Source organism: Nomascus leucogenys, chromosome 4 (genome assembly GCF_006542625.1).
Source record: "Nomascus leucogenys isolate Asia chromosome 4, Asia_NLE_v1, whole genome shotgun sequence".
Taxonomy (NCBI): Eukaryota; Metazoa; Chordata; class Mammalia; order Primates; family Hylobatidae; genus Nomascus; species Nomascus leucogenys.
Window position 1 is genome coordinate 58370991 of NC_044384.1, and position 27178 is coordinate 58398168.

The 27178-nt window shown below is 39.3% G+C and overlaps 1 protein-coding gene across 7 annotated transcripts in view; it reads left to right on the forward strand.

Moving 5' to 3' along the window:
- The window catches only part of ESCO1 (establishment of sister chromatid cohesion N-acetyltransferase 1), a 73823-nt gene extending 48998 nt beyond the window's left edge, over positions 1–24825 (forward strand). For 3 of the 7 annotated variants that reach the window (XM_030810661.1, XM_003262012.4, XM_030810662.1), the window contains 4 exons: positions 13402–13491; positions 17203–17346; positions 21081–21268; positions 23235–24444. In XM_030810661.1, the coding sequence (XP_030666521.1) occupies positions 13402–13491; positions 17203–17346; positions 21081–21268; positions 23235–23382 (570 nt within the window). In that variant the 3' untranslated portion in view covers positions 23383–24444. Of the gene's footprint in view, positions 1–12712; positions 12837–13401; positions 13492–17202; positions 17347–21080; positions 21269–23234; positions 24445–24475 lie in introns of those variants that run through there. The other 4 variants (XM_030810664.1, XM_030810665.1, XR_004029648.1 and 1 more) reach the window with 3 other exon arrangements.
- Positions 24826–27178: the final 2353 nt, after the last annotated feature.

Below are 27178 nucleotides of genomic sequence, written 5' to 3' on the forward strand. Positions count from 1 at the left end.
TGTGCTCTGTCACGCAGGCTGGAGTGCAGTGGTATGATCACTGCTAACTCTATCCTTGACCTCCTGGGCTCAAGCAGTCCTCCTGTCTTAGCCTTCCTAGTAGCTGGGACCACAAGGGTACACCACTGTGCTTGACTAATTTTTAAATTTTTTGTAGAGTTGAGGTTTCCCTATATTGCCCAGCTTGGTCACAAACTCCTGAGCTCAATCAGTTCTCTTGCCTCTGCCTCCCAATGTGTTGGTATTACAGGTGTGAGCCACCATGCCTGGCCAACAGTATCTTTTAAAAAGCAGACATTTTAAATTTTAATGAAGTCCAGTTGATCAGTTATTTCTTTCATGAATTGTGCCTTTGGTATACTTAAAATGTCATTGCCATACCCAAGGTCATCTAGTTTTTCTCCTATGTTATCTTATATTTCTGCATTTTATGTTTAGATCCATTTTGAGTTAATTTTTGTGAGAGATGCAAGGTCTGTGTTTAGATTACTTTTACATGTAGATGTCCAGTTCAGCACTATTTGTTGAAAGGCTATCTTTTCTCCATTGTATTGCCTTTTCTCTTACATCAAAGATCAGTTGACTTTTTATGTGAGTCTATTTCTGGGTTCTCTGTCCTGTTTCGTTGATCTGTTGTTTCACCAGTACCACTGTATTAGTCCGTTCTCATGCTGCTATAAAGAACTGCCTGAGACTGGGTAATTTATAAAGGAAAGAGGTTTAATTAACTCACAGTTCTGCATGGCTAGAAAGGCCTTAGGAAACTTACAATCATTGCAGAAGGGGAAGCAGATTTGTCCTTCTTCACATGGTGGCAGGAGAGAGAAGTGCCGAGCAAACGGGGAAAACCCCCTTATAAAATCATCAGATCTTGTGAGAACTCACTATCACAAGAACAGCAGCATGGGGGTAACTACCCCCATGAGTCAGTTACCTCCCACCAGTACTCCCATGACACGTGGGGATTATGGAAACTACAATTCAAGATGAGATTTGGGTGGGGACACAGCCAAACCATATCAACCACACTGTGTTGATAACTAGCCTTATAGTAAGTTTTGAAATTGGGTAGTGTCAGTCCTCCAACTTTGTTGTTCTCCTTCAATTTTGTGTTGGCTTTTCTAAGTCTTTTCCCTCTCAATACAAACTTTAGAACTAGTTTGTCAATATCTACAAAATAGCTTGCTGGGATCTTTATTAGGATTGTATTGAATCTGTAGATTAAATCAGGAAGAACTGACCTTTTGACAATATTGAGTCTTCCTATCTGGTTTTGTAAATTTTTATTGTACGTTGGAGATTGTGTGTGAAAGAATAGTAGAGACTGAAGTAGATAGTATCCTTTCCCTTACCCATGAGTGCTTTCTCTTTTCTTTTGTTGTAACTGTGGTGAGGGGATGATTGCTTAGATCTAATTAGAAATTGAACTGGGTCAGGTCAGAGTTAGGTTTGAAACTTTAGTTTTCTGTTCTGGTATTAGGTGTCTCTCTCCAGCTGAGATTGGGGATCTAAGCTCCACATGACACTAGAACTCTCTGTACCTTCCAGCCCAACTGTGCAATTGTCCCATGGGAGAGAATTGGTAGATAATTATTGCTGTATTTGGAGTTTCTTCAGATTTCAGACTGCCATGTCAGGCCACGTAATTCTGGTTGGTTTCTCTTTGTTCCAGCAAGAGACTTCTCCTTGTCCTCTGTCTGTGGCAGGTTTGCTTGTTCACTCATGCTTCCAGACTTGGTCAACATCTTATGGTTAAAAATGGCTACTGGTCTCTGCTCACTTAGGAAGGGCTGGTTCATCTCTGAAAATAGTTCATTTAGACATTGTGTTTCTTTTTTTTTTTTTTTTTTTCTTTTTTTGAGATGGAGTCTTGCTCTGTTGCCTAGGCTGGAGTGCAGTGGTGCGATCTCGGCTCACTACAAGCTCCACCTTCCAGGTTCCCACCATTCTCCTGCCTCAGCCTCCTGAGTAGCTGGGACTACAGGTGCCGCCACTACGCCTGGCTAATTTTTTGTATTTTTAGTAGAGACAGGGTTTCTCAGTGTTAGCCAGGATGGTCTCGATCTCTTGACCTTGTGATCCGTCCACCTCGGCCTCCCAAAGTGCTGGGATTACAGGCATGAGCCACTGCACCCGGCCTAGACATTGTGTTTCTATACATTTTCAGTGTCTTTTAAAAAAACATGCTTTTTGTTTTCTTTTTTTTCTTTTCTATTTTTTTTTTTTTTTTTTTGAGACAGAGTTTTGCTCTTGCAGCCCAGGCTGGAGTGCAGTGGCGCAATCTCGGCTCACTGCAACTCCACCTCCCAGGTTCATGCCATTCTCCTCCCTCAGCCTCCCGAGTAGCTGGGACTACAGGCTCCTGCCACCACGCCTGGCTAATTTTTTGTATTTTTAGTAGAGATGGGGTTTCACCGTGTTAGCTGGGATGGGCTCGATTTCCTGACCTCGTGATCTGCCTGTCTCGGCCTCCGAAAGTACTGGGATTACAGGCGTGAGCCACTGCGCCCGGCCAACACATGCTTTTTCATTTATTGGGTGTTTTCTTATTACAACAGTTACAGTGATCTTTTGTGACCTCCTTTATCCTAACTGGGAGCAGAACTCCCAGAGATGTACATTGTGATAACATTTTTTAGTAATAGACTTGTTGGCTTTGTTTAATTTTGGCTGTAGAGGTGGAGTGGAATTTGGACCATGAGTCTTTTAAAGTCATAAGCAATACCGATGAACTCAATGTGTTTGCTAAGTCCAAATGACCTTTGAGATGAGATTTACATCAAATAAAGTATTTCTTACATACTGGGATATTGTTGCTACCTATTGAAAAGTGCTTAAAATGTGAATCCTAATAAAGAGATTTTTAGGATTCTTTAATATTTGAAGATGACAGAAGAGAAAAAAGTATCATAATTCTTCCCATTTGACTTTTTATTGGGTCTGACGCAGGCATATCTTATGAGAAATATTCATATAGTCGTAAGGTTTAGATGTTATAGTAGAAGTTCACTTAACGTAATTGGGAAAATTGGGTCAGTTAACTAAATAATAACTGAGTATCTAAAAAGTTGATGACTGTTGGTTATTAACTGACCCAGTTCTCCCAATTATGTTGATTAAGTTGATGAGACTCTTCTTGTTCTCTGTCTGTTGCAGGCTTGCTTGTTCACTCATGCTTCCAGACATAGTCAACATCTTAGGGTTAAAAATGGCTACTGGTCTCTGCTCACTTAGGAAGGGCTGGTTCATTTCTGAAAATCAGTTCATTTAGACATTTTGTTTCTATACCTTTTCAATGTCTTTAAAAACACATGGTTTTTCATTTATTGGGTGTTTTCTTACTACAGTAGGTACAGCAATCTTTTGTGACCTTCTTTTTTTTTTTTTTTTTTTTTTTGAGATGGAGGCTCTGTTGCCCAGGCTGGAGTGCAATGGCATGATCTTGTGATCTTGGCTCACTGCAACCTCTGTCTCCTGGGTTCAAGCAGTTCTTGTGCCTCAGCCTCCCAAGTAGCTGGGATTACAGATATGTGCCACCACGCCCAGCTAATTTTTGTATTTTTAGTAGAGACAGGGTTTCAGCATGTTGGCCAGGCTGGCCTTGAACTCCTGACCTCGGGTAATCCACCTGCCTCGGCCTTCCAAAGTGCTGGGATCACAGGTGTGAGCCACCGTGCCTGGCCTTTGACCTTCTGTATTCTAATTGGGAGCAGAACTCCCAAATACGTACATTGAAACCAACCTGACCAACATGGTAAAACCCCGTCTCTACTAAAAATGCAAAAATTAGCCAGGCATGATGATGTCTACCTGTAATCCCAGCTACTTGGGAGACTGAGGCATGAGAATCGCTTGAACCCTGGAGGTGGAGGTTGCAGTGAGCTGAGATCATGCCACTGCACTCCTTCCTGGGTGACAGAGCGAGACTCCATCTCCAAAAAAAAAAAAAAAGTCTAGAGGTGTGTCATGTCAGGGTGGTTCCATCTAGGAGTTCAACAGTGTCATCATGCATCATGATTGCTGGCCATTTCTCATTCAGCACTTTGCTGTCCTTAGTGTGTTGACTCTTGTGCTTCACAGTTGTAACATCATGGTCCTAAAGTAGATTTCTGTAGTCCAGATACCATATTCAGGTTCAAAGGAGGAATGTTGGGTGAGATGGATTCTCAAATGGCATTTTAGGGTTTGTTTTCTTTTTAGAGATAGGGTCTCAAAAATTAGAGCAGGGTTTTATATTAAGAAACAGCCTTTACAAGCAAGTTGTATTAAATGATTCTACTTCTAGGACCCTATCTTATGGAAATGCAGTTTTTGAGATCAAAATACTGGAGCTAATGGTTAAAAGACCCAGACACATTGATACTTCAGAAAACTCTGTAGCTGTTAATAAGGAGGGAATAGATTTATATTTCTTTCTTTTCTTTTTTTTTTTTTTTTTTTTTAAGAGACAGGGTCTTGCTCTATTGGCCAGGCTGGAGTGCGGTGGTGCGATGATCTCACTATTGCCTTGAACTCCTGGGCTCAGGGGATCCTCCTGCCTGAGTCTCCCAAGTAGCTGGGACTGCAAGCATGTATCACCATGCCCAGCTGATTATTTTACTTTTTGTAGAGACAAGGTCTTGCTTTGTTGCCCAGGCTTGTCTCAAACTTCTGGGCTTAAGCAACCTGCCTGCCTTGGCCTCCCAAAGTGCTGGAATTACAGGGGTGAGCTACCATGCCTGGCCAATTTTTAAATTTTTAAATTTTTTTTGAGATGGATATTGCTATGTTGGCCTGCTGATCTTGAAATTCCAGCCTCAAGCAGCCCTCTCACCTCGGCCTCCCAAAGTGCTGGGATTACAGGCATGATCCACCACCCCCCTGACCTTTTTATTTTTGTTTTTTTGAGACAGGGTCTTAACTTTGTTACCCAGGCTGGAGTGCAGTGGCGCAATCATGACTCACTGCAGCCTCAACCTCTCAGGCTCAAGAGATCCTCCTGCCTCAGCCTCCTGAGTAGCTGAGACTAAGGCATGTGCCATCACACTCAGCTAATTTTTCTATTTTTTTTTGTAGAGACAGGGTCCTGCTATGTAGCCCAGGCTGGTCTCAAACTCCTGGGCTCAAGCAGTTGTCCTGCCTTGGCCTCCCAAAGTGTTGAGATTACAGGCGTGAATCACTGTACCTGGCCTTCGTATATTTTTTAGTTCATAGCATTCCCACCACCAAGAATGCCATCCCATTTTTATCTGTGCCTTTCAAGCCCAGGGAAATAACTTTTCTTTTTCTTTTTGAGATGGAGTCTTGCTCTGTCGCCCAGGCTGGAGTGCAGTGGTGCGATCTCAGCTCACTGCAAGTTCGACCTCTCGGGTTCACGCCATTCTCCTGCCTCAGCCTCCCGAGTAGCTGGGACTACAGGCGCCCACCACCACGCCCGACTAATTTTTTGTATTTTTAGTAGAGACTGGATTTCACCTTGTTAGCCAGGATGGTCTCGATCTCCTGACCTTGTGATCTGCCCACCTCAGCCTCCCAAAGTGCTGGGATTACAGGCATGAGCCACTGCGCCTGGCCGGAAATACTTTCTTTTCTATGAATATTTTTCTTTTATTCCTCTCTTATCCCAATAAGGGTTTTCTCTATCTTCCTAAAACTATTTTAACACTTAGCTTACATTATTTTGCCTTTTCTCGTAGGTTCCTGCTTCAATTTAATAGCTGTTTTTTTGAGAATTAAGGAATATATTAAATATACATATTGATAGACTGATTTTGGATTCAGAAACATTGAAGTATAATAAATAAAGCTTATTTTAGAATCAAGGAAAATTTCCTTTCAAGCATATATTTTATTGCACCTTGTATTAAAGACATTTGTATACTGTATGTTTCTCCTATTAGATTTATAAGATTCTTGAGGTCAGTGTAGCATAGTAGAAAAGAAAGTGAGCTTAAACTATAGAGATGTGGTTTCCTAATGAGCCACTTACTAGTTGTATGACCATAGCAAATTAACTCTTTTTCTCTTTAGTTTTTTTTTTTTTTCAAATCTTTAAGCAATGACAGTAATATCTTATGTGATAATTTTTTTCTAGGCTTATTTATTTCTTAAACATTTATTAACTGTTGACCTTGTTTTTAAAAATTATTATAAAGATCTTTTATGTAAGTTCACAGATCAGTGCAAGGGATGATGGATAAACATTTAAATAGTGTGGAAAATGCTACAGTAGTATTTTAGGATATACAGGGTACTATATATAGAGCATAGAGCAAGGATATATGACAAAGATTGGAAAAGTCACGTTAGCACTTAATAAATTCAGAAAGGATAAGTAGGAGTTCCTTGAGCTCAGAAGGGTATAGAGCAAAGGCATATCAGGCCAAGAGAGCAGTATGTGAAAGGCCAGGCAAATATAAGTATTTCATTATGACTTGTGACTGTGTTGTATTGGAAAAGCTGCAAGAGATAAGGCTGAAAGAGGTAAATGGGGGACCAGATCATGAATGACTTTGTAAGGCATGAAGGCATTGGAGATTTAAAAACCTAAACCAGCCGATCACGGTGGCTCACACCTTTAATCCCAGCACTTTGGGAGGCCAGGGCGGGAGGATCACTTGAGCTGAGGAGTTTGAGACCAGCCTGGGCAACATGGCAAAACCCTGTCTCTACAAAAAATAGAAAAATCACCTGGGTGTTGGGCTGTATGCCTGTGGTCCCAGCTACTCGGAAGGCTGAGTTGGGAGAGTTGCATGAGCCTAGGAGGTTGAGGCTGCAGTGAGCCATGATTGCACCACTGCACTCCAGCCAGGGTAACAGAGTGAGACCCTGTCTCAAAACAAAAATCAAAACCTACTAAACCAACTAAAATGCTTAGTTGCTGTAATAGGAACCGTTATTTATTGAGTACATATTATTGTGCTAGGCGCTGTGGTCAACATTTTGTAGTGTTTTCTCATTTAGCTTCTCAGTTGTTTTCTGTTTTTTTTGTTGTTGTTGTTGTTGTTTTTGTTTTTGGTGGAGGCAGGGTTTCACCATGCTGCTCTAACAGGCTGGTCTAGAACTCCTGGGCTCAAGTGATCCTCCTTCTTCTACCTCTCAAAGTATGGATTATAGGTGTGAGCCACTGCACCAGGCCTGTTTTTATATCTATTTTATAGGTGAGGAAACCAAGTTTTAGAGAGGTTAAGTAATTTGCCCAAAGCAGTGCAGCTAGTGAGTAGCAGAGTTTGCATTCGAATTTTAGGTTTTTCTGATTTTTGAAATCCTCCTTACCACTATGCTATACTGCCAAGATAATGGTTTGTATACATGGTAGGTAGTACAAATGTATTGAATTGAGAGAATTTTTCCAGGTGTATGTCACTTTCAAACTAGTAGTAATATCTAAGACTTTTCAACACTTTGAAGTTCAATATGGCCATATGGATTAGACACACATCTTTACCAGTATTGGTTTTTTTTGTTTTGTTTTTGAGATGGAGTTTCGCTCTTGTCACCCAGGCTGGAGTGCAGTGACATGATCTCTGCTCACTGCAACCTCCGCCTCCTGGGTTCAAGTGATCCTCCTGCCTCGGTCCCCCGAGTAGCTGGGATTACAGGCATGCGCCACATGCCCGGCTAATTTTTTGTATTTTTAGTAGACACGGGGTTTCGCCATGTTGGCCAGGCTGGTCTCGATCTCCTGACCTCAGGAGATCCACCCGCCTCAACTTCCCAAAGTGCTGGGATTACAGGTGTGAGCCACTGCGCCCGGCCTCAACTTAACTTTTTAAATTACTATTGAAATGCCTATTTTTCAAATTCCTTTAGTAAATTTTTTTTTTTTTTTTTTTTTTTGAGATAGAGTCTCCCTCTGTTGCCCAGGCTGGAGTGCGATGGTGCAATCTCGGCTCACTGCAGCCTCTGCCTCCCGGGTTCAGGGGATTCTCCTGCCTCAGCCTCCTGAGTAGCTGGGATGACAGGTGCCCGCCACCAAGCCTGGCTAATTTTTGTATTTTTAGTAGAGACAGGGTTTCACCATGTTGGCCAGGCTGGTCTTGAACTCCTGACCTCAGGCGATCTTCCCACCTTGGCCTCCCAAGGTGCTGGGATTACAGGCATGAACCACCGTGCCTGTCCAGTAATTATTTTTAAGTAAAATTTTTATTGACTTATAACATGTAAAGAAAGTACACAGGCTAGACATGGTGTCTCACACCTGTAATCCCAATACTTAAGGAGGCTGAGGTGGGAGGATGGCTTGAGCCTAGGACTTTGAGACCAGCCTTGGCAACATAGTGAGACTCCATCTCAACCAAAAAAAGAAAAAAAGAAAGTACACAGTGAGTACGCAGCTTAATAAGGGTGTATTTTCACAAAGTGAACACACCCATATAAGAAGAAGCAACATTACTGGCACCTCCAAAGCTCCTTTGTGATCCTATTACAGTCACTGCTTTATCACACTTCAGGTCTAGCTGCTCCTGTTACAGTCACTTCTTTACTGCACCTTGGGTCTGGCTGCAATGCTGACTAGATTAGTTTTGCATTTATTTTTTACTTCTAAATACTTGAACAAACCTTGAGCCACTGGTACAGTTTTGACAATAGGCAATTTGAATTTTCGAAAACAGGTTTAATACAGTACACACACACAGAATAATGAACCCCTTTGTACTGATCACCTCCCTTCAACAATTCATGGATAATCATCTTCATCTAACTTTCCCAATTATTTTGAAGTAAACTCAGGCATCGTGTTATTACTTTAGTGGATACTTCTAAGTATGTACTTCTTTTTTTTTTTTTTTTTTTTTTTTTTGAGATGGAGTTTCACTCTTGTTGCCCAGGCTGCAGTGCAATGGCATGATCTTGGCTCACTGCACCCTCCACCTCCTGGGTTCAAGTGATTCTCCTGCCTCAGCCTCCCGAGTAGCTGGGATTACAGGCGCATACCACCACGCTCGGCTAGTTTTTTTTTTTTTTTTTTTTTGTATTTTTAGTAGAAACGAGGTTTCACCAGGTTAGCCAGGCTGGTCTCGAACTTCTGACCTCAGGTAACCTGCCTGCCTTGGCCCTCCAAAGTGCTGGGATTACAGGTGTGAGCCACCCTGCCCCACCTCTAAATATGTATTGCTTAAAGATGAAGATTACTCCTTTTTTGTTTGTTTTGAGATGGAGTCTCGCTCTGTCGCCCAGGCTGGAGTGTGGTGGCGTGATCTCGGCTCACTGCAGCCTCTGCCCCCTGGGTTCAGGCAATTCTCCTGCCTCAGCTTCCCAAGTAGCTGGGACTACAGGCATGCACCACCACGCCCAGCTAATTTTTTTGTATTTTTAGTAGAGACAGGATTTCACCATGTTAGCCAGGATGGTCTCGATCTCCTGACCTCGTGATCTGCCTTCCTCAGCCTCTCAAAGTGCTCGGATTGCAGGTGTGAGCCACTGCGCCTGGCCAAAGATTATTCCTTTTTTAAACATGAAAGTACCTTAAAGAATATAACTACACCTTCAATAAACGAATTAATTGTTGAAATCAAGTTTTCTATCAGAGTTCAAAGCTTCCCAAATAGCTCATGATTTCCTATGTTGCTTATTTGTTTGAATTAGGGTTTATATATTACATTGGTTGGTATGTCCCTTTAGTATCTTTTCATCCCAAGGTTCTCCCTGGATCTGTTTTTTTCCCTTGTAATATTTGTTTATTTTTTAAAAAGCTGGTTGTTGGTTTTATTTCTTCAAATATTCCTTCAAATGTATATTCTCATTCAGCCTTTTCGTGAGATTGTGATTAATGTGAACTTTTAAAGTCAGGGTATTACTTATACAATTAAATCTACACATCTTAAGTGTTTGGTTTGAATTTTGATCGTTGTATATACGTCAGTGTATTTACCACTCAGTGTATTTTGTTTCCAGTTGTAATCCTTTTTTTGATGGAGAAAGGAGAAATCCATTCTTTAGACTGTACAGTTTAGAGTAACTCTAATAACAAGGAGAAAAGAGTAATAATTTCTTAATTCCAACACTTTGGGAGGCCAAGGTGGGCGGATCACCTGAGGTCGGGAGTTCGAGACCAGCCTGACCAACATGCAGAAACCCTGTTTCTACTAAAAATACAAAAAAATTAGCTGGGCGTGGTGGCACATGCCTGTAATCCTAACTACTGGGGAGGCTGGGGTAGGAGAATTGCTTGAACCCAGGAGGCGGAGGTTGCAGTGAGCCGAGATTGCGCCATTGCACTCCAGCCTGGGCAACAAGAATGCAACTCTTGTTTCCAAAAAATAAAAATAAAAATAAAAATAATAATAATAATAATTTCTTGCTGTTAGAAATACAAATTAGGAATATAAAGTTTTCTGCTTTTCATGAAGCAGAAATGGATGAAGTAAGAAAAAAATGGGTTTTGGAAAATACTACTTGTTAGCAGAGGGTTATGTGTAACATACTAGTGCTGAAATATGTTGGAGCTAAAGGTCAGAAGTGTAAGTGCACTGCATTGGAATTTATATCTTTGCAAAAACGTTGTGGCTACTTGATTATTCTTCTAAATTGCACGCACTCTTTCCTGAACCCTGCTTCTCCTCTGCCTTAATTTTAAGCATTGGATGGACTTAATCGCCTCTAAGTTTCTCTGAAGTAAGGAGGGTCATGTGGTTATTGTGACTAGCAGTTAACTGTAGTTGAGGCATAGATATGTCTTGAGTATGTTATTTGAACAAATATTAGCTAACTTGTTTAATCTTTTCTTTGTCTATGATTTGAATTTATTGCTGTATTTAACCTTGGGAACATTTATTGATTGACTATTTTGTTAGATTAGTGCATTGATCTTAGTTTGATACTAGTAAGAGGGGAGAATGGAAGTTACTAAGAGTTACTGAGTGGCTACTCTTTGAGCAGTCGTCTTAAATATAGCACCCTCGTACCTACCCAAGTGATGGAGGTGATGATAGCCATTTTTTAGAATGCTTAGATCAGGAAACAGAATCAGAGTTCCAGTGATTTGCCTAAGGCCATGCATCTAGTAACTACCAAGAACAAGGATCTACACCCAGAACTTGTACTCTAGAATTACTTAAAAGTTTTCACTGAAATATGCTTTCTTAGCTTGGCATGGTGGTGCACGCCTGTAGTCCCAGCTACTTGGGAGGCTGAAGCAAGAGGATTGCTTGAGCCTAGGAGTTTGAAGCTGCTGTGAGCTGTGATCTTGCCACTGCACTCCAGCCTGGGTGACAGATGAGACTCTGTCTCAAATAAGTAAATTACATTAATAAATAAAACTTGCTGTTTTCATGAACATTAGAAATCTAAGCAATACTAAATATCCCTTTGCAGCCTTTGCTTCTTAAAGGGCTTTTATTTAGTACATGAGAAAAACAGTACTGTTTAAACCATAAAATTGTATCAAATGGAATTGTGATAAAAATTTCAGCATGAACATACAAGTCTGAAGTTGTTTCAAGAGAAAATTTCACACTTAAAAATTAGTAAAGCAAAATAATTTGTCTAATGTCTATAATGCAGTATAATGACATGAAACCAGTATTACTGTTTTCAAAGGCATTTAATAGGAAAATAGTTTATGGAACTGTCTTTAGATGATTCAGTTCAGGAAGAATGGTTTTCTTATAACTTGAGGTTACTTACATTTTTAGGTCTTTTTGATGTTTTAAAGTGAAAATCTCTTTTCATTTTATTAAAAATAGATTCATAAATTTAAAAGCTTTTTCATAAAGTAACATTACTAATAGAAATTTGTTTTTAAAGAGGTGATATCTTGTAAATCTTCTAAAAATTGTTTACCTATATTCAGAGCTGTATATGATTCAGATTTACTTTCTTTTTTTTTTTTTTTTTTTTTTGGACGGTGTCTCGCTCTGTCACCCAGGCTGGGGTGCAATGGCGCGAACTCAGCTCACTGCAACTTCCACCTCCCGAGTTCAAGCAATTCTCCTGCCTCAGCCTCCTGAGTAGGCAGAACTACAGGCGCGTGCCACCACACCCGCCTAAAAATACAATAATTTTTTGTATTTTAGTAGCTACGGGGTTTCCAGGATGGTCTCGATCTCCTGACCTCGTGATCTGCCCTCCTCCCAAAGTGCTGGGATTACAGGTGTGAGCCATTGCACCCGGCCTTAAGTTTCTTTTTTAAAACCTTATTTACGTTGAAGAACTACAGATTTAGTTTCTTAGTTGAAGAAAAGACTTCTGTGGCTATTGTTTCTGCTCCTTTCTTTTCAAATCTTGAGAACATTTTACCAATCATAATTTTAATCATCTGAATTTAACTTGAGTACTCTATTATGTAAACAAATTTTGGATTTTAAATATTTTAATTTAAATTGTTACATATACCAAGCTTATTAACTAGAATTTTTGTTCCCAACTATGATCTTTCTACCCTCCCCCCTCCAAAAAATTCTTGATGGTTTAAGAAAATGAATCTGCTTTCATACTTGCCATAGTGTATTTTTAAAGAAATCTAGTTGCCATTTTATTGGTTTCATTGAGCTTTTGTGTTCTTAGAAGAAACATCAGAAAAAATATGGTGGTTTTCTCTACTGGAAGTTTAAATGGCTTCTGGAAAGGCTTTTTTATGTAAAGTTGGTTGGGTTAAGACAACTGGAACAACTAGTTAAGCTCATTCCTTCTGTACATATTTTGAACTTCAAAGCTCCTAGTTTTAACCTCTGGTTCAGTCCCATCTTACTAGATTTAAGTGGCTTTTGTTTTGTTTTGTTTTTTTATGCAGGTTCTGCTCATTAATCACCACGAGTGTGGATCTGAAGAAGAGTTTATTACCTCTCTTTTTTTGAGTATGTTTAACTTCAGATACACACAACGTAGCTTCTCCTTCCCTATTAGATTCTTAGAAGGTAGTTATATTTTTTATAGTCTCCTTCTTGTGGCTTTGGTAGTTGTGATCAATAAGCATAAGACTATTCCTTTCATACTGGGCTACTGCATGCAAATCAGTTCATTTAAAACCTCCTGGAGGTCTTTGGCATGCCAGACATAAAACTTGGAGTGTTTGTTTGTGGAGGTAACCATGTTCCAATGAAATATAAGAGTTTAATTCTTTTATCAAGAATCTGGGAGAGTTATAGTTTCTGGGAATTACTGACTTTAAGGGGCTTGCTTTTGGTTTGTGGCTTTCAAAATTAATTTAAAACGGGAAATGATAAATTAGAAATACTCTTGTGGTATTAGATATATCTGAATGAGTAGTAGAGAGAAATTAGCTTTCCTTGTACCTATTGTATACTTAACAAAATAGCCGATTTATCATGCTTTATTAAGCATTAATGAGTATATATTTTTCATGTTTGCAATTTTTAGACAAATTTATGTACTTTTTATCTTGTACGTGGATATAATGAATAGAATATACATAAAATTCATACTTTACATATATATATATATATACATATATATATCTAGGGCTGGAAGAAAGAAAGAATTCTGGCTGAATACCCTGATGGCAGGATAATAATGGTTCTTCCTGAAGACCCAAAGTATGCCCTGAAAAAGGTAAATTTCCGGTGAAACTTCATGTAGAGTGGATAATATCATTTTGCAGTTAATTTTTTTTTTTTTTTTTTTTTTTTTTACCCTGAGACAGAGTCTTGCTCTGTCGCGCAGGCTGGAGTGTGGTGGCATGATCTCGGCTCACTGCAACCTCTGTCTCCCGGGTTCAAGCAATTCTCCTGCCTCTGCCTCCCAAGTAGCTGGGACTACAGGTGTGTGCCACCACACCTGGCTAACTTGTATTTTTAGTAGAGACAGGGTTTCACCATATTGGCCAGGCTGGTCTCGAACTCCTCACCTCATGATCCGCCTGTCTTGGCCTCTGGATTACAGGCATGAACCACTGCGCCTGGCCCATTTTGCAGTTAATTTTAAGAGGATAACAGATTGCTGGCATAGTATATTTGAACACCTATTCTGAAAACAGGAAATAAGTGTTTAAAGGGTATAACCCAATTCAAAAATTATGTTAAACTTTGTAGTGTGTCCAGTATATGAATTCTAAATGAATTGAGTACTGTCCAGTATTATTACTAAATTGTCCTGTATTAGTAGTAGTTAATAATTTGAGTGCCAAAGTAGATATGCTTATCTTCTGTTAAGTGAATAATGCCAACTAAAAGATTTCACGATCAGAAATAAAAGCTGAATTATAATAATTTGGATAATTAATAAAATGTAAAGTTTCATTCTAAGGGAAAATTTCTAAATAAAAGCTCATTGCAGAAGGGGATTGCTAAGTAGGTCATAGTAAACCTGAAATTAAACATGACTTAATCTTATAATATTTTTAAGATATAAGGATATATTCCGGTTTATAAATATAATGCAGAAACATAAAAGTTTATCTTATCTAGTGTGAGGCAGGTGTTAGTCTAACTTAGAGTTCTATACTTCAAGTGTTCAGAGAGTTTATTGTGTTGAGAAATGAACCAGATAATGAATCTTGGAACCATTTTATTGTATAGGTTATTTTAAAAATCAGGAACCATAAGGTAAACTTATAAGTTTAATATGTTCATTACACTTTCAAATAATATACTCAGTATGTTTTTCTTCAACCTCTGGATGCTTTTTCAGAAGAAATACCTCATAATGTAAGCAATGGGTTCAGTTGTTTATCTGAAAAACTTTAGTAATTATACCAGAGTGTGTCCCAAATGTCTGGAAACAAGAGGAAAACAGTTTATTATACTTTTTTCTAGGTTAACAATTGGACTTCTTTAAACTTAAGAATACTTCACCTGAAAAGTTGGTTGAAGGAAAATACTTTGCGCCTGTTATTTGAAAGTTTAGCTAATAATCTATTTAAAATATGTAAGTTTATTTTCTGGTTCTTAACTTTAGATACTCTGTTTATCCGAATGGACAATCTTAGATACCCAAATAAGCTTTCATATTACTGCTGCCTAACAGAATAGACAAATAGTATTTACAGTGACATGTAAACATGCCCAACCTGTCTTGTATTTGAAACATTGATTCTTGCACAATAGTAAATTATTGTTGAATTAATGTTGGATCAGTGATTAACCACAGTTGACCCACGAACAGTGTAGTAGTTATGGGTGCCGCCTTCTCATGCAGCCAAAAATCCAACTATAACTTTTTTTTTTTTAAGAGACAGGGTCTTACTATGTTGCCCAGGCTGGTCTTGAACTCCTGGTCTCCAGGGATCCTCCTGCCTCAGCCTCCGAAAGTGCTGGGATTATAGGCGTGAGCCACCCTGCCCAGCCCAAGTACAACTTTTGATACCCCCAAACCTTAACTACTAATAGCCTACTGTTGACTGGTAACCTTACTGATAACATAAATAATTGATTAAACCCATACTTAAACTAGTATTTACATATATTCTATGCATTCATGACATACCTAACCTTTTCTTGATTTTTTTTTTTGATGTTAGTAGGCTACGTGGTTCATCTGCTAGTTTTTTCATATTGTCACAATTCTCCAAAAAATTTTCCAATATATTTATTGAAAAAAACCTACATATAAGTGGACCCACACAGTTCAAACTTTTGTTGTTCAAGGGTCAACTTAAATGAAAATTAAATTAATGAATTTTTGGAATTCCAGCTATTCACATTTGGAAATGCACAGTGGGAACTTTTGCCACACTACCATATGTGGCAACCAGACTTTTCTTAGAAGGAACCCTCAGTAGATGCTAATTTCCTCATTTTAGTTTATCAGAACAAAATCTTAGTAACCCATAATAGGTTAAAAATTAAAATCTAGGGAATTGTGAATCACTTGTCTTTAGGAATTAGGAGTTGTAGGATGCTGTCTCAGGATTAGGAGAACTTAATAACATAAATGAGTATTATTGGACTCTATTTTTAGTTTTTTTGTTTTGTTTTGTTTTTTAAGAGAATTCCACTCTGTCACCCAGGCTGGAGTGCAGTGGTGCGATCACTGTAACCTCAAACTCCTGAGCCCAAGTGACCCTCCCGCCCCAGCCTCCTGAGTAGCTGGGACTACTGGCAAGTGCCACCACATCTGGCTAATAAAACAATTTTGTAAAGATGGGTTTTGCTGTGTTGCCCAGGCTGGCCTTGAACTCCTCTAGCCTCAGCCTCCCAAAGTGCTGGGATTAATAGGCATCAGCCACTGCTCTCTGGCTTTTGTTTGCAGTATCTTTTAACTGGGGAAGGAACTAATGGTTGAGTACCTACAGAGGTCTTAATTTTGATTGTCTGCAAACAGTTTGAGCTTACCATGTTTGACTTTGGTCAGTTAGAAGCTAAACTGCAAGAAGCATGGTTTGATGCCATAGTAACATTTTGGGTTCACATGTGACTCTGCTGCTTGATTTTCCAGATGTCTAATATCTGACATGGGAAAGTTATTTAACTTTGAGTTTTATTTCTTCCATATGTAAGGTGAAGAACCATAAACCTCCAAGAAATGTGGGATATAAGTGAAATATTTGTAAAGTGCCTTGAATAATGTGTCCGGCCTATAAGTGGTTGATAGGAAGTAAACATGAATTCCTTTTCTCTATACTCACTTTCATTTTACCGATGAGAGTACTAATTAAGGGTTGGGAAGAAAAGTGGCTTGCCTGGCTAAGATTTCAGTGAAGTTCTCTTCAATTCACAAATTAGATACTTCTAATAGGAAGTCTTAATGTTCCTAATAATCTGTTGTAGGAGCTCTCACCCCATCCCTCTTGTTCTCTTGACTGTTGGGTTTGGCATTCCCCTCCAGTTCTTCCTTCATTTCGCAAAGTGTTCCAAAGGGGTTAAAAAACAGTTACTGATCAGTACAGTCATTCAAAAGAACTCTTTTTTTTTTTTTTTTTGAGATGGAGTCTTGCTCTGTCACCCAGGCTGGAGTGCAATGGCGCGATCTCGGCTCACTGCAACCTCCGCCCCCAGGTTCAAGGGATTCTCCTGTCTTAGCCTCCAGAGTAGCTGGGATTACAGGCACACACTGCGGCGCCTGGCTAATTTTTTTATATTTTAGTAGAGACGGGGTTTCACCATGTTGCCCAGGCTGGTCATGAACTCCTGAGCTCAGGCAATCCACCCGCCTTGGCCTCCCAAAGTGGTAGGATTACAGGTGTGAACCACCGCGCCCGGCCCAAAAGAACTCTTTAGAGGATGCCCTGCTTGGAATAAAGTTGATCTACTGAACTGAAATAGTGTGTTTTTACATGTATATAATATTTTCATTTAAAAATAATTACTGTTCTTTATTTGGCAGGTTGATGAGATTAGAGAGATGGTTGACAATGATTTAGGTTTTCAACAGGCTCCACTAATGTGCTATTCCAGAACTAAAACACTTCTCTTCATTTCCAATGACAAAAAAGTAGTTGGCTGCCTAATTGCGGAACATATCCAATGGGTAAGTGATTTTTAAAGAGTGTTCTTAAGTAATTTGGTGTTTAATGAGTTTACAACGTAATCCCAAATAACATAAATCCTGATAAATTTGTCTCCATTTTATGTAAGGAGCAGTTTTAATGCAAGAATTCCCATGTGTGAGTCTTTACCATAGTGGAGTAGTGGTTATGCATGGGAATTAGTTTCTCAAGTCAGTAAGATAAAAATTCTATAGAATCAGAATACCATCAGGCTGGGCACAGTGGCTCACGCCTATAATCCCAGCACTTTGGGAGGCCAAGGTGGGTGGATCACGAGGTCAGGAGTTCAAGACCAGCCCTGCCAAATGGTGAAACCCAATCTCTACTGAAAATACAAAAATTAGCTGGGTATGGTGGCTCACGCCTGTAATCTCAGCACTTCGGGAGGCCGAAGTGGGAGGATCACAAGGTCAGGAGTTCGAGACCATCCTGGCTAATACAGTGAAACCCTGTCTCTACTGAAAATACAAAAAATGAGCAGGGCATGGTGGCACGTTCCTGTAGTCCCAGCTCTTGGGGAGGCTGAGGCAAGAGAATTGCTTGAACCCAGGAGGCAGAGGTTGCAGTGAGCCAAGATTGTGCCACTGCACTCCAGCCTGGGTGACACATCAAGACTTCGTCTCAAAAAAAAAAAAAAAAAAAAAGAAAAAAAAATAGCCGGGTGCGGTGGTGTGCGCCTGTAATCCCAGCTACTCAGGAGGCTAAGGCAGGAGAATCGCTTGAACCTGGGAGGCGGAGGTTGTAGTGAGCCAAGGTCACACCATTGCACTCCAGCCTGGATGACAGAGTGAGACACCTTCTCCCCCCCCCCCCCCCAAAAAAAAATCAGAATACTATCAAAGTTTATTTTGGAAGTTTCCATGTTAGATACCAATGTAATGTCTTTTTCTATTAGTCTCTCTAGCACTGGAGTAAGTCAAGGCTAGGCGAACTAGAGTGGGCAAAATCCAGCTTGTTTTTGTAAATAAAGTTTTATTGTTGCCCACTCACACCCATTTGGCTCACATATTTATGGCTACTTTTGTACCACAAAGGCAGAGTTGAATAGTTGCAACAGAGACCAGGTGGACTGCAGTGCCTAAAATATTTACTATCTGTACCTTTATAAAAAAGGCCCACACCGCCGGGCATAGTGGCTCAGACCTGTAATCCCAGCAATTTGAGAGGCTGAGGTGGGCAGATCAGAAGGTCAGGAGTTTGAGACCAGCCTGGCCAACATGGTGAAACTGTGTCTCTACTAAAAATACAAAAATTAGCCAGATGTGGTGGTGTGTGCCTGTAATCCCAGTTACTCGTGAGGCTGAGGCAGGAGAATCGCTTGAACCTGGGAGGCAGAGGTTGCAGTGAGCTGAGATCATGCCACTGAACCCAGCCTGGACAACAGAGCAAGACACCATCTCAAAAAAAAAAAAAAAAGGCCCACAGCTGGAATAGATCACCACTTCCTTTGTTGAACTCTAAATGAGTAGTTATCTTGGGTTTAGGAGCCAATTTGTACAAAAAACAAACAATGGAATCATGTATGTTTACATTATGAGTGTTAGTAGAAACTGCCGATACCATCCTAAGAGAACAGAAGCTTCTGGACTCCCTAATAATGCTCACTTTGAGGCAGACCTGAATTCTGTCTTTTTCCAGCTGAGTTCTTGCTCATGAACTCAGTGTACATTGTGTGTGACTACTGTTCAGATGGTGTCTTTTAGCATATTAACTCATTTATGCCAAAGGTTGCAACAATTTTTTGATTTTTTGCATGAGTGAAAAATAAGACCTTGGCGATGACCTTGAGCAGTAGGATATAAATAACTCCCACATGCTTAGTGTTCCAGTAATGGAACACTAGGCATAAGTGGGTTAATAGCTGCTTGCACAGCTGTATGCTTGGTCATAAAATTTTCTAAAAAAGTGAAAAGTCAAAGCAAGTTTGCAGGAGTTTCTCTATATATGTTAAGCTACATGTTTTAAAAATTCAGCTGGGTGTGGTGGCACCTGTAGTCCCAGCTACTTGGGAGGCTTAGATCGGAGGACTGCTTGAGCCCAGGAGTTTGAGGCTGTAGGGTGCTATGTTTGTGTCTGTGAATAGCCACTGCACTCCAGCATGGGCAGCATAGCCAGACTCTTGTTTCTTAAGAAAAAATAATAAATGAATAAATATTCAGCCTGAAATTATTATATAGTGCTTATGAACCTTGCTATAATAACAACATTGATTTAAATAAGTAACTGATAGGGTAGTTTGGGGGAATTAATTTGATATAAATTGACTAACTCATAGAAGTTTGCCATACTGAAACTGAGTTAATTTTTTTTTTTTTTTATTATACTTTAGGGTTTTAGGGTACATGTACACAATGTGCAGGTTTGTTACATATGTATCCATGTGCCATGTTGATTTCCTGCACCCATTAACTCGTCATTTAGCATTAGGTGTATCTCCTAATGCTGTCCCTCCCCCCTCCCCCCACCCCTCAACAGTCCCCGGAGTGTGATGTTCCCCTTCCTGTGTCCATGAGTTCTCATTGTTTAATTCCCACCTATGAGTGAGAACGTGCGGTGTTTGGTTTTTTGTCCTTGCGATAGTTTACTGAGAATGATGTTTTCCAGTTTCATCCATGTCCCTACAAAGGACACGAACTAATTTTACATAGTGCAAACTATTGTGTTTTTAAAGTTCTATTCTACCTAGATCCATAAATGACTTACAGCGATGTTTAGACTAGAAGGATAACTATGTAATGTTTGTTAGGGTTGTTTTTGCTGACTCTTAACTGTGTTGTGTGTTTGCTTTTAAGTTTTATATCTTGTCCCATCAGAAGGCTAGTCATGGCTGGGCACAGTGGCTCACACCTGTAATCCAGGAGTTCAACCCCATCTCTACTAAAAATACAAAACTTAGCCGGGCATGGCGGTGCATGCCTGTAATCTCAGCTACTCAGGAGGCTGAGGCACGAGAATCTCTTGAACCCAGGAGGCAGAGGTTGCAGTGAGCCGAGATCGCACCACTGTACTCCAGCCTGGGCGACAGAAGAAGCTCTGTCTCAAAAACAACAACAACAACAACAACAACAACAAAAACCAATTGTGTTATTTTTTGGCAGCTAGACTGGCAGAGATATTTTTTATTTTCTTTTTTTTTTTCCCCATAAAGACAGCCACCATAAAAGAGATACATGTTTTTTAAGGTACTTTTTAAAAAACAAAAAAAAAAAGATTGCAGTGTGATGAAATGCCTTTTTAAATTATTGATTTCTCTGCTATCCCTAGTCTCAGTTCTTGTACAACTGTGAAATCTAGAACTGTGACAGCACTCACAGAAACACTTAACTGCTGTGTTCTTAACATGTACTTTTGCTGGTTCTTGGAGTGTGGGAGGTAGAGAGAACTGATGTTCAGTTCCTATTGGGGGGCTTCTCATGATGGCAAGGTACTTTGTATATATTACTTGGTTTAATCTCTCAAAATGAGAGATGATGGATATCTCCAGTGAGGAACCCAAAGGTTAGAGAAATTGTAACTTACTTTCATGGTCATACAGCTAGTAAGTGAACTGGAACAGAATGCAGATCCAGGTTGTCTGTTTCCTAAAAATGAGAGTGAAAGCATAAGTGGCCCCATAGTTTGTTAAGCCATTCAAATGTCGTAACCTCCTTGACCAGATCAGTATTAGTTGCTAATAATCTCACTTAAATTTTTTCCCCATTTTTGACACCTGTAGGGCTACAGAGTTATAGAAGAGAAACTTCCAGTTATCAGGTCAGAAGAAGAAAAAGTCAGATTTGAAAGGCAAAAAGCCTGGTGCTGCTCAACATTACCAGAGCCTGCAATCTGTGGGATCAGTCGAATATGGGTATTCAGCATGATGCGTCGGAAGAAAATTGCTTCTCGCATGATTGAATGCCTAAGGTAACTTGAATGTAATCCTTTAAATCATTTTTAGTAGTTTAGGACTTAGGCAGAGCTTTAGTATAAAGATTGGCATTTAATTAACATGTGTATAATCTTTATTTGTATTAATAGTAAATTTTGCATGAGGTTATGAGCGTATTGGATCTGTAAGTACTTTTTATGAGAATTTAATGTGAGGAGGAAGAAAGCACTATAGGCTAAACACTATTAATATGAAGCTGTTTCGACTTATTTGTAACTATGATGTTAGGCCAAAATAACCTGCCTATTTCAAGTTGTGCTTCATTTTGAAGAATTTTAAATATAACCAAAGAAATGTGGAAAGTTCCTTGGGAGTTCAGCTTTTAGAGAAATTTATCTTAATTCAAGAATATTATTTGTAAACTATCGAAATCTCTTACTAGTTTTTCTTTTATCACTTGACTGTCAAAGATATCAAAAGGGAGACTCAGAAAAATTGTTGTTTTGTTTTTTGTCCTATAAAGTACCTCTGATAAAGATTAATGAAGGAGGTTAAAATTAATTATTCAAAAGAGGTTTTTAGGTCAGCCAATTTTTTTTTTTTTTTTTGAGATGGAGTCTCATTCTGTTGTTCCGGGCTGGAGTGCAGTGGCGTGATCTCTGCTCACTGCAACCTCCGCCTCCCATGGTTCAAATGATTCTCCTGCCTCAGCCTCCCAAGTAGTTGGGATTATAGGCACCCACCACCTCTCGAACTCCTGGTCTCAAGTGATCCACTCGCCTCGGCCTCCCAAAGTGCTGGGATTACAGGTGTGAGCCACTGCTTCTGGCCAATTTTTTCTATTTTTTGTAGAGATGGGGTTTTGCCATGTTCCCCAGGCTGGTCTCGAACTCCTGGGCTCAAGCAGTTAACCACCCTGGCCTCCCAAAGTGCTGGGATTACAGGTGTGAGCCATCGCGTCTGGTCCTAGGTCTTTAATGTCTTACTGCAATGTTTAATAGTTTTCAGTGTACAAGTCTTAAGGCTTCTTTTGTTACATTTATTCCCAAGTATTTTTTTTCTTTTTTGGAGACAGCATCTCACTTTGTCACCCAGGCTGGAGTGCAGTGGTGCAAACACAGCTCACTTCATCCTCAACCTCCTGGGCTCAGGAAATCCTCCTGCCTCAGCCTCCTGAGTAGCTGAGACCATAGCCATGTGCCTGCCAAAAATTTCATTTGTTTTGGTACAGTCGGAGTCTTGCTATGTCACCTGGGCTGGCCTTGAATTCTTGGGCTTAAGCAATCCTCTCACCTTGGCCTCCCAAAATGCTGGGATTACAGGTGTGAGCCACTGTGCCTGGCAAGTATTTAATTTTTTCGATGTTATTATAAATGGAATTTTTCCCCCTAAATTTCAGTTTTAGGTTGTTCATTACAAGTGTATAGAAATACAGTTTACTTTTGAATATCAATCTTGAATATGCAGCCTTCCCAGACTCGTTTATTAGATTTTTTGTTTTTGTGAATTTTTTAGGATTTTCTATAAACAAGGCCTTTTCATCTGCAAAAGAGATAGTTTTCTTTCTTTCTTTCCCATCTGGATGATTTTTATTTCTTTTCCTCATAACAAGAACCTCCAATACAATATTGAATAGAAGAGGTGAGAGTAGTCGTCTCTTATTCCTGATCTTTGAGGAACAGTTTTTAGTCATTCACCATTAACTCTCATATTCCTTGATGCTCTTGATCAGATTGAGGAAGTATTTCTACTCTTAGTTGAATATTTTTATCATGAAAAGATGTTGGGTAAATGTTTTTACATTGTTGCTTTTATTAAAATTTAACCTCAAGGTTATTGATATTATAGATGAATAATTATTTTCAACAATTTTGAGCATATACAATAGTACCTAAAAAGCTTTTTTAGTCAAATTGTATTTGACAGGTTATTCCAGTTTTAATGATTAGAAAGAATTTTAACATTTCACATTTAACCCCTCCCCCCGTTTTTTTTTAATAGGAGTAACTTTATATATGGCTCATATTTGAGCAAAGAAGAAATTGCTTTCTCAGATCCCACTCCTGATGGAAAGCTGTTTGCAACACAGTACTGTGGCACTGGTCAGTTTCTGGTATATAATTTTATTAATGGACAGAATAGCACGTAAAACAAATTCTTGCCTACACCACTAGAAGACATCTATTGAAGAGAATGGATTGGTTGCTGACTTTAACCAGGAACTAGGGCCATTTTTATTACAACGAACTCAGGACTGGCAACAACCATATGGTTGTTCCATTTTCATAAAATTGGAAACAATGCAGTAATAGCTTATTGTTTTGTTTTTTAAAGAAGATATTTTATTATCTTTTACAGAAATTTATGATTGATGTATTTTATCTATAGTTATTTAGACATGTTTACATGCAGCAGATAATTGTTCATAGTGGACTGAAAACTAATGCAAGGACTATGGTCTCAGTGATAAGTATATTTTGAAGTTCTTAATATGGAAATATACCAGTGTAGCTTGGTACTGTATTTTTTTATATTGATCTGCTGATACCAGTGATAGGCTTAAAGATTGTATTTTCACAGAGTGGAAACCAATTTTTTTAGTTACTGTTCAAGGAGGGTGCAATATTAAGTGTTTTGGAATTTGCAGCTAATTTTTAAAAGGCCTGAACTATACTTTGAAGAAACTCCTATAAAAAAGGAAAGCTCCAGCTAAATAGGAAGAATTAGAATATTGAGCTTTTTTTTTCCTGATTTTTCTCTTTCCTATCTTTGATGGAAGGAGGAAGTAGAAAGTGGTAAAGAATTGAGGCTTTCCTTCTTGGAGAGCTGTAAATGACAAGCATTAGGAAAGGTACCCTCCTAGATTCATTATTCTTTCATTGTGGTTTCACTTTTAAAATAAATGGCAACTTGGCACACCTAGGCTATTAACAAATCTCAAAGAGGTTTATAAAAACCTATAGAATACTTGGAAGCAAAGTATGGATGACTCGGTATCTGCTTTGTTATTCCTCAGAAATACTGCACTGAGTATATGCCCTCATTACTGGACTTCATTTTGATACTTGTCTATCCTTCATAGTGCCCTCTACTTTTAAAGGGTTTATATGTTGAAAAACTGCTGTGGCCTTTTATGACCTGTATATAATGTAGAATAAAAATAATAAAATACTTGATAGCTTTTTCTAAGTGACCAATGTACTAACTGAGATAATGGTGTGTTGTCATTTGTGCTTTTTCAGGGTGTTTTTTTGGTTTGATATCTTGAAATATGATTAAAACATTGGCTTCCTAAAGGCAGTTTCCACCAGTTCGCCAAAGGATCATTATGTCAGCAGCAAATCAGCTGAACTTCATCTCCAAAGGCAAAATCCTTTCTGATTATTTTAGTAACGTGGTACTTTTATGTTTCAAATAAATGAAGGGCCCACAGCCCAAGAATGAATTACCACTATGGTTCAACTTAGGTTATTTTTATGAGCTGAAATGATCATATCTCAGTTGAAAACTGGCTAAAATTTAGGGCCTTAAATTAACAGGTATACATTTTATTTCCCTATAAATTTTTGCTTTTAAAATTTCTAGGCCAGGTGTGGTGGCTCATGCCTATAATCCCAGCACTTAGGAAGGCTGAGGCGGGCGGATCACAAGGTCAGGAGTTCGAGACCAGCCTGACCAACATGGTGAAATCCCATCTCTACTAAAAATACAAAGATTAGCTGGTTTTGGTGGTGTGCACCTGTAATCCCAGCTACTCGGGAGGCTAAGGCAGGAGAATAGCTGGAACCTGGGAGGTGGAGATTGCAGTGAGCAGAGATTGCACCATTATATTCCAGCCTGAGCAAAAAGAGCAAAAAACTCCACCTCAAAAAAAAAAAAAAAATTTCTAGAGTGATATAAGACTCTATACATTTTGTATGGGTAGAATGATAGGGCACGGTAAATATTTCCCTGTGATTCATCATGCTGGTCTAGCTTTTTTTTTTTTTTGGAGACAGAGGCTCACTCTGTCACCCAGGCTGGAGTGCGATGGCATGACCTCAGCTCACTGCAACCTCCTCCTCCTGGGCTCAAGCGATTCTCCTGCCTCAGCCTCCAGAGTAGCTGGGATTACAGGCGCCTGCCACCACGGCCGGCTAATTTGTTTTTGTATTTTTTAGTAGAAACAGGGTTTCACCACATTGGCCAGGCTGGTCTCAAACTCCTGACCTCATGTGATCCACCTGCCTCGGCCTCTCAGAGTGCTGAGATTATAGGTGTGAGCCACTGCACCTGGCCCTAGCTTTTGATACTATCATTTCCCTTTGGGCTTGAGACTCTTCTCGTCAATCCTGGTCTCATTGTTTGCCTGACAGGTACCATGGTTTTAAAAAAAAAAAAAAAAAAAAAAAAAATGAAATTTTGGGATATAGTGTAGACTCTTTAGTAACTGTTAACCTCATAATACAGGTCCAATTTCCATAAACAATAGTATACTACTTTGACTACTTTTGACTTGGTTTCAAGGCGACCTGAAGGTGGAAGAGGGTATATTGGGTGGTTGGTTTAAATGTTACTATTACTGAGAAACCAGTTTATTTTCATGTTTATACTGAAGATATAGCCTCCCAAATTTTACAAGTTAGGTATTTCCCTAAGAATAGTATTATTAGTTAATACCTAACATTTGAGTGTTTGCTATGTGTCAGACCCTGTGTGTTTAGTGCTGCATTATTTTATGTAATCATTACGACAGTCCTATGAAGTAGGGTTTATAATTGAGGAATCTGGAACTTAGAAGATAATTAAGAGCAGTTTGTATGAAAAGTGTTGAAATACTGAACTAAAGTTGTGATGTGGAGATGAAGACGAGACAGATACACATTGAAAAGATAAAATTGAAGAACTGACACAGTTGAATTGATAGGAATTTATAAACAACTAGAAAAAGATCATGGCAAAGAGGTTAAGGTAAGTGGGTATTTTGGTTTGGGTAACTGAGTTAGATTGACAGATGGGAATACAGGGGAATTAGGTTGGGAGGATTGGATGGGGATGCCCTCAGTTTTGGTCAAGATTTTAAGGTGGTTGTAGAATCTCTAAGTGGAGATACCTTTTAGTATACAATTGGATATGTGAATCTAGAGTTTGAGAAAGGTTCTAACTGAGAAACAAGTTTATGAGTTTACTTATTTATTTGAAGGTTCAGAAGGTCACCCTGGGGTTTGTAAAATGGGAAGGTAGAAGAGAGTTGTGAGGTACACCATCATTTAAGAATCTCAAAGAAGACTGCCTAAGAAGGCGTGAGCAGCAAGGTAGGAGAGCCAGAAGAGAGTGGTAGAAACCAAGGGAAAAATGTCAAGAATCAAAGAATGGTCAACCCTGTCATACCACAATTGAAGACTGAAGAGAGCCCAAGTGATGTTAGGAAAAGAGCAGTCTCAGTGGAGTGGTGGAGGCAGCAGGGACACAGTGAGTATACACTAATGGCCACAGACTGCAGAAGAAGGTGAGTCTGTAATTGCTGACTATATAAAGGTGCTTATACATTTTTTGTTAGCAGCCCTCATATAGTTGTTGGTTGTTTATAAAAATGTCTAGCATAGAGACTTTGTAAGAGCCACAAATATAGTCAGGAACTACAAGATTTTATGGATGATGCCTTTACCTGCATGGACACACAAATTAAAAGCAGTATTTTACTACTTCATAATACGCAAGAGTGAACTTGGTTTGTCTACTGAAAGCCTGACTGTTGTAAGGACAGTCAGTGAGTACAACAAACCTGCAGTGTTATTTTAATTGTTGTTTACTTTGCACGGCTGCCCAGCTATAGAGTCTTATCCTTCTGGATGGGAACACAACTGTATTCCTGCCCATCCACATTGCAGCTAGGGTTGAGATTGCTGAGTTGATTTCTAGGGTAGTGACTCTAGACATACATTTTCTTTCTCATGGCTCTTGAG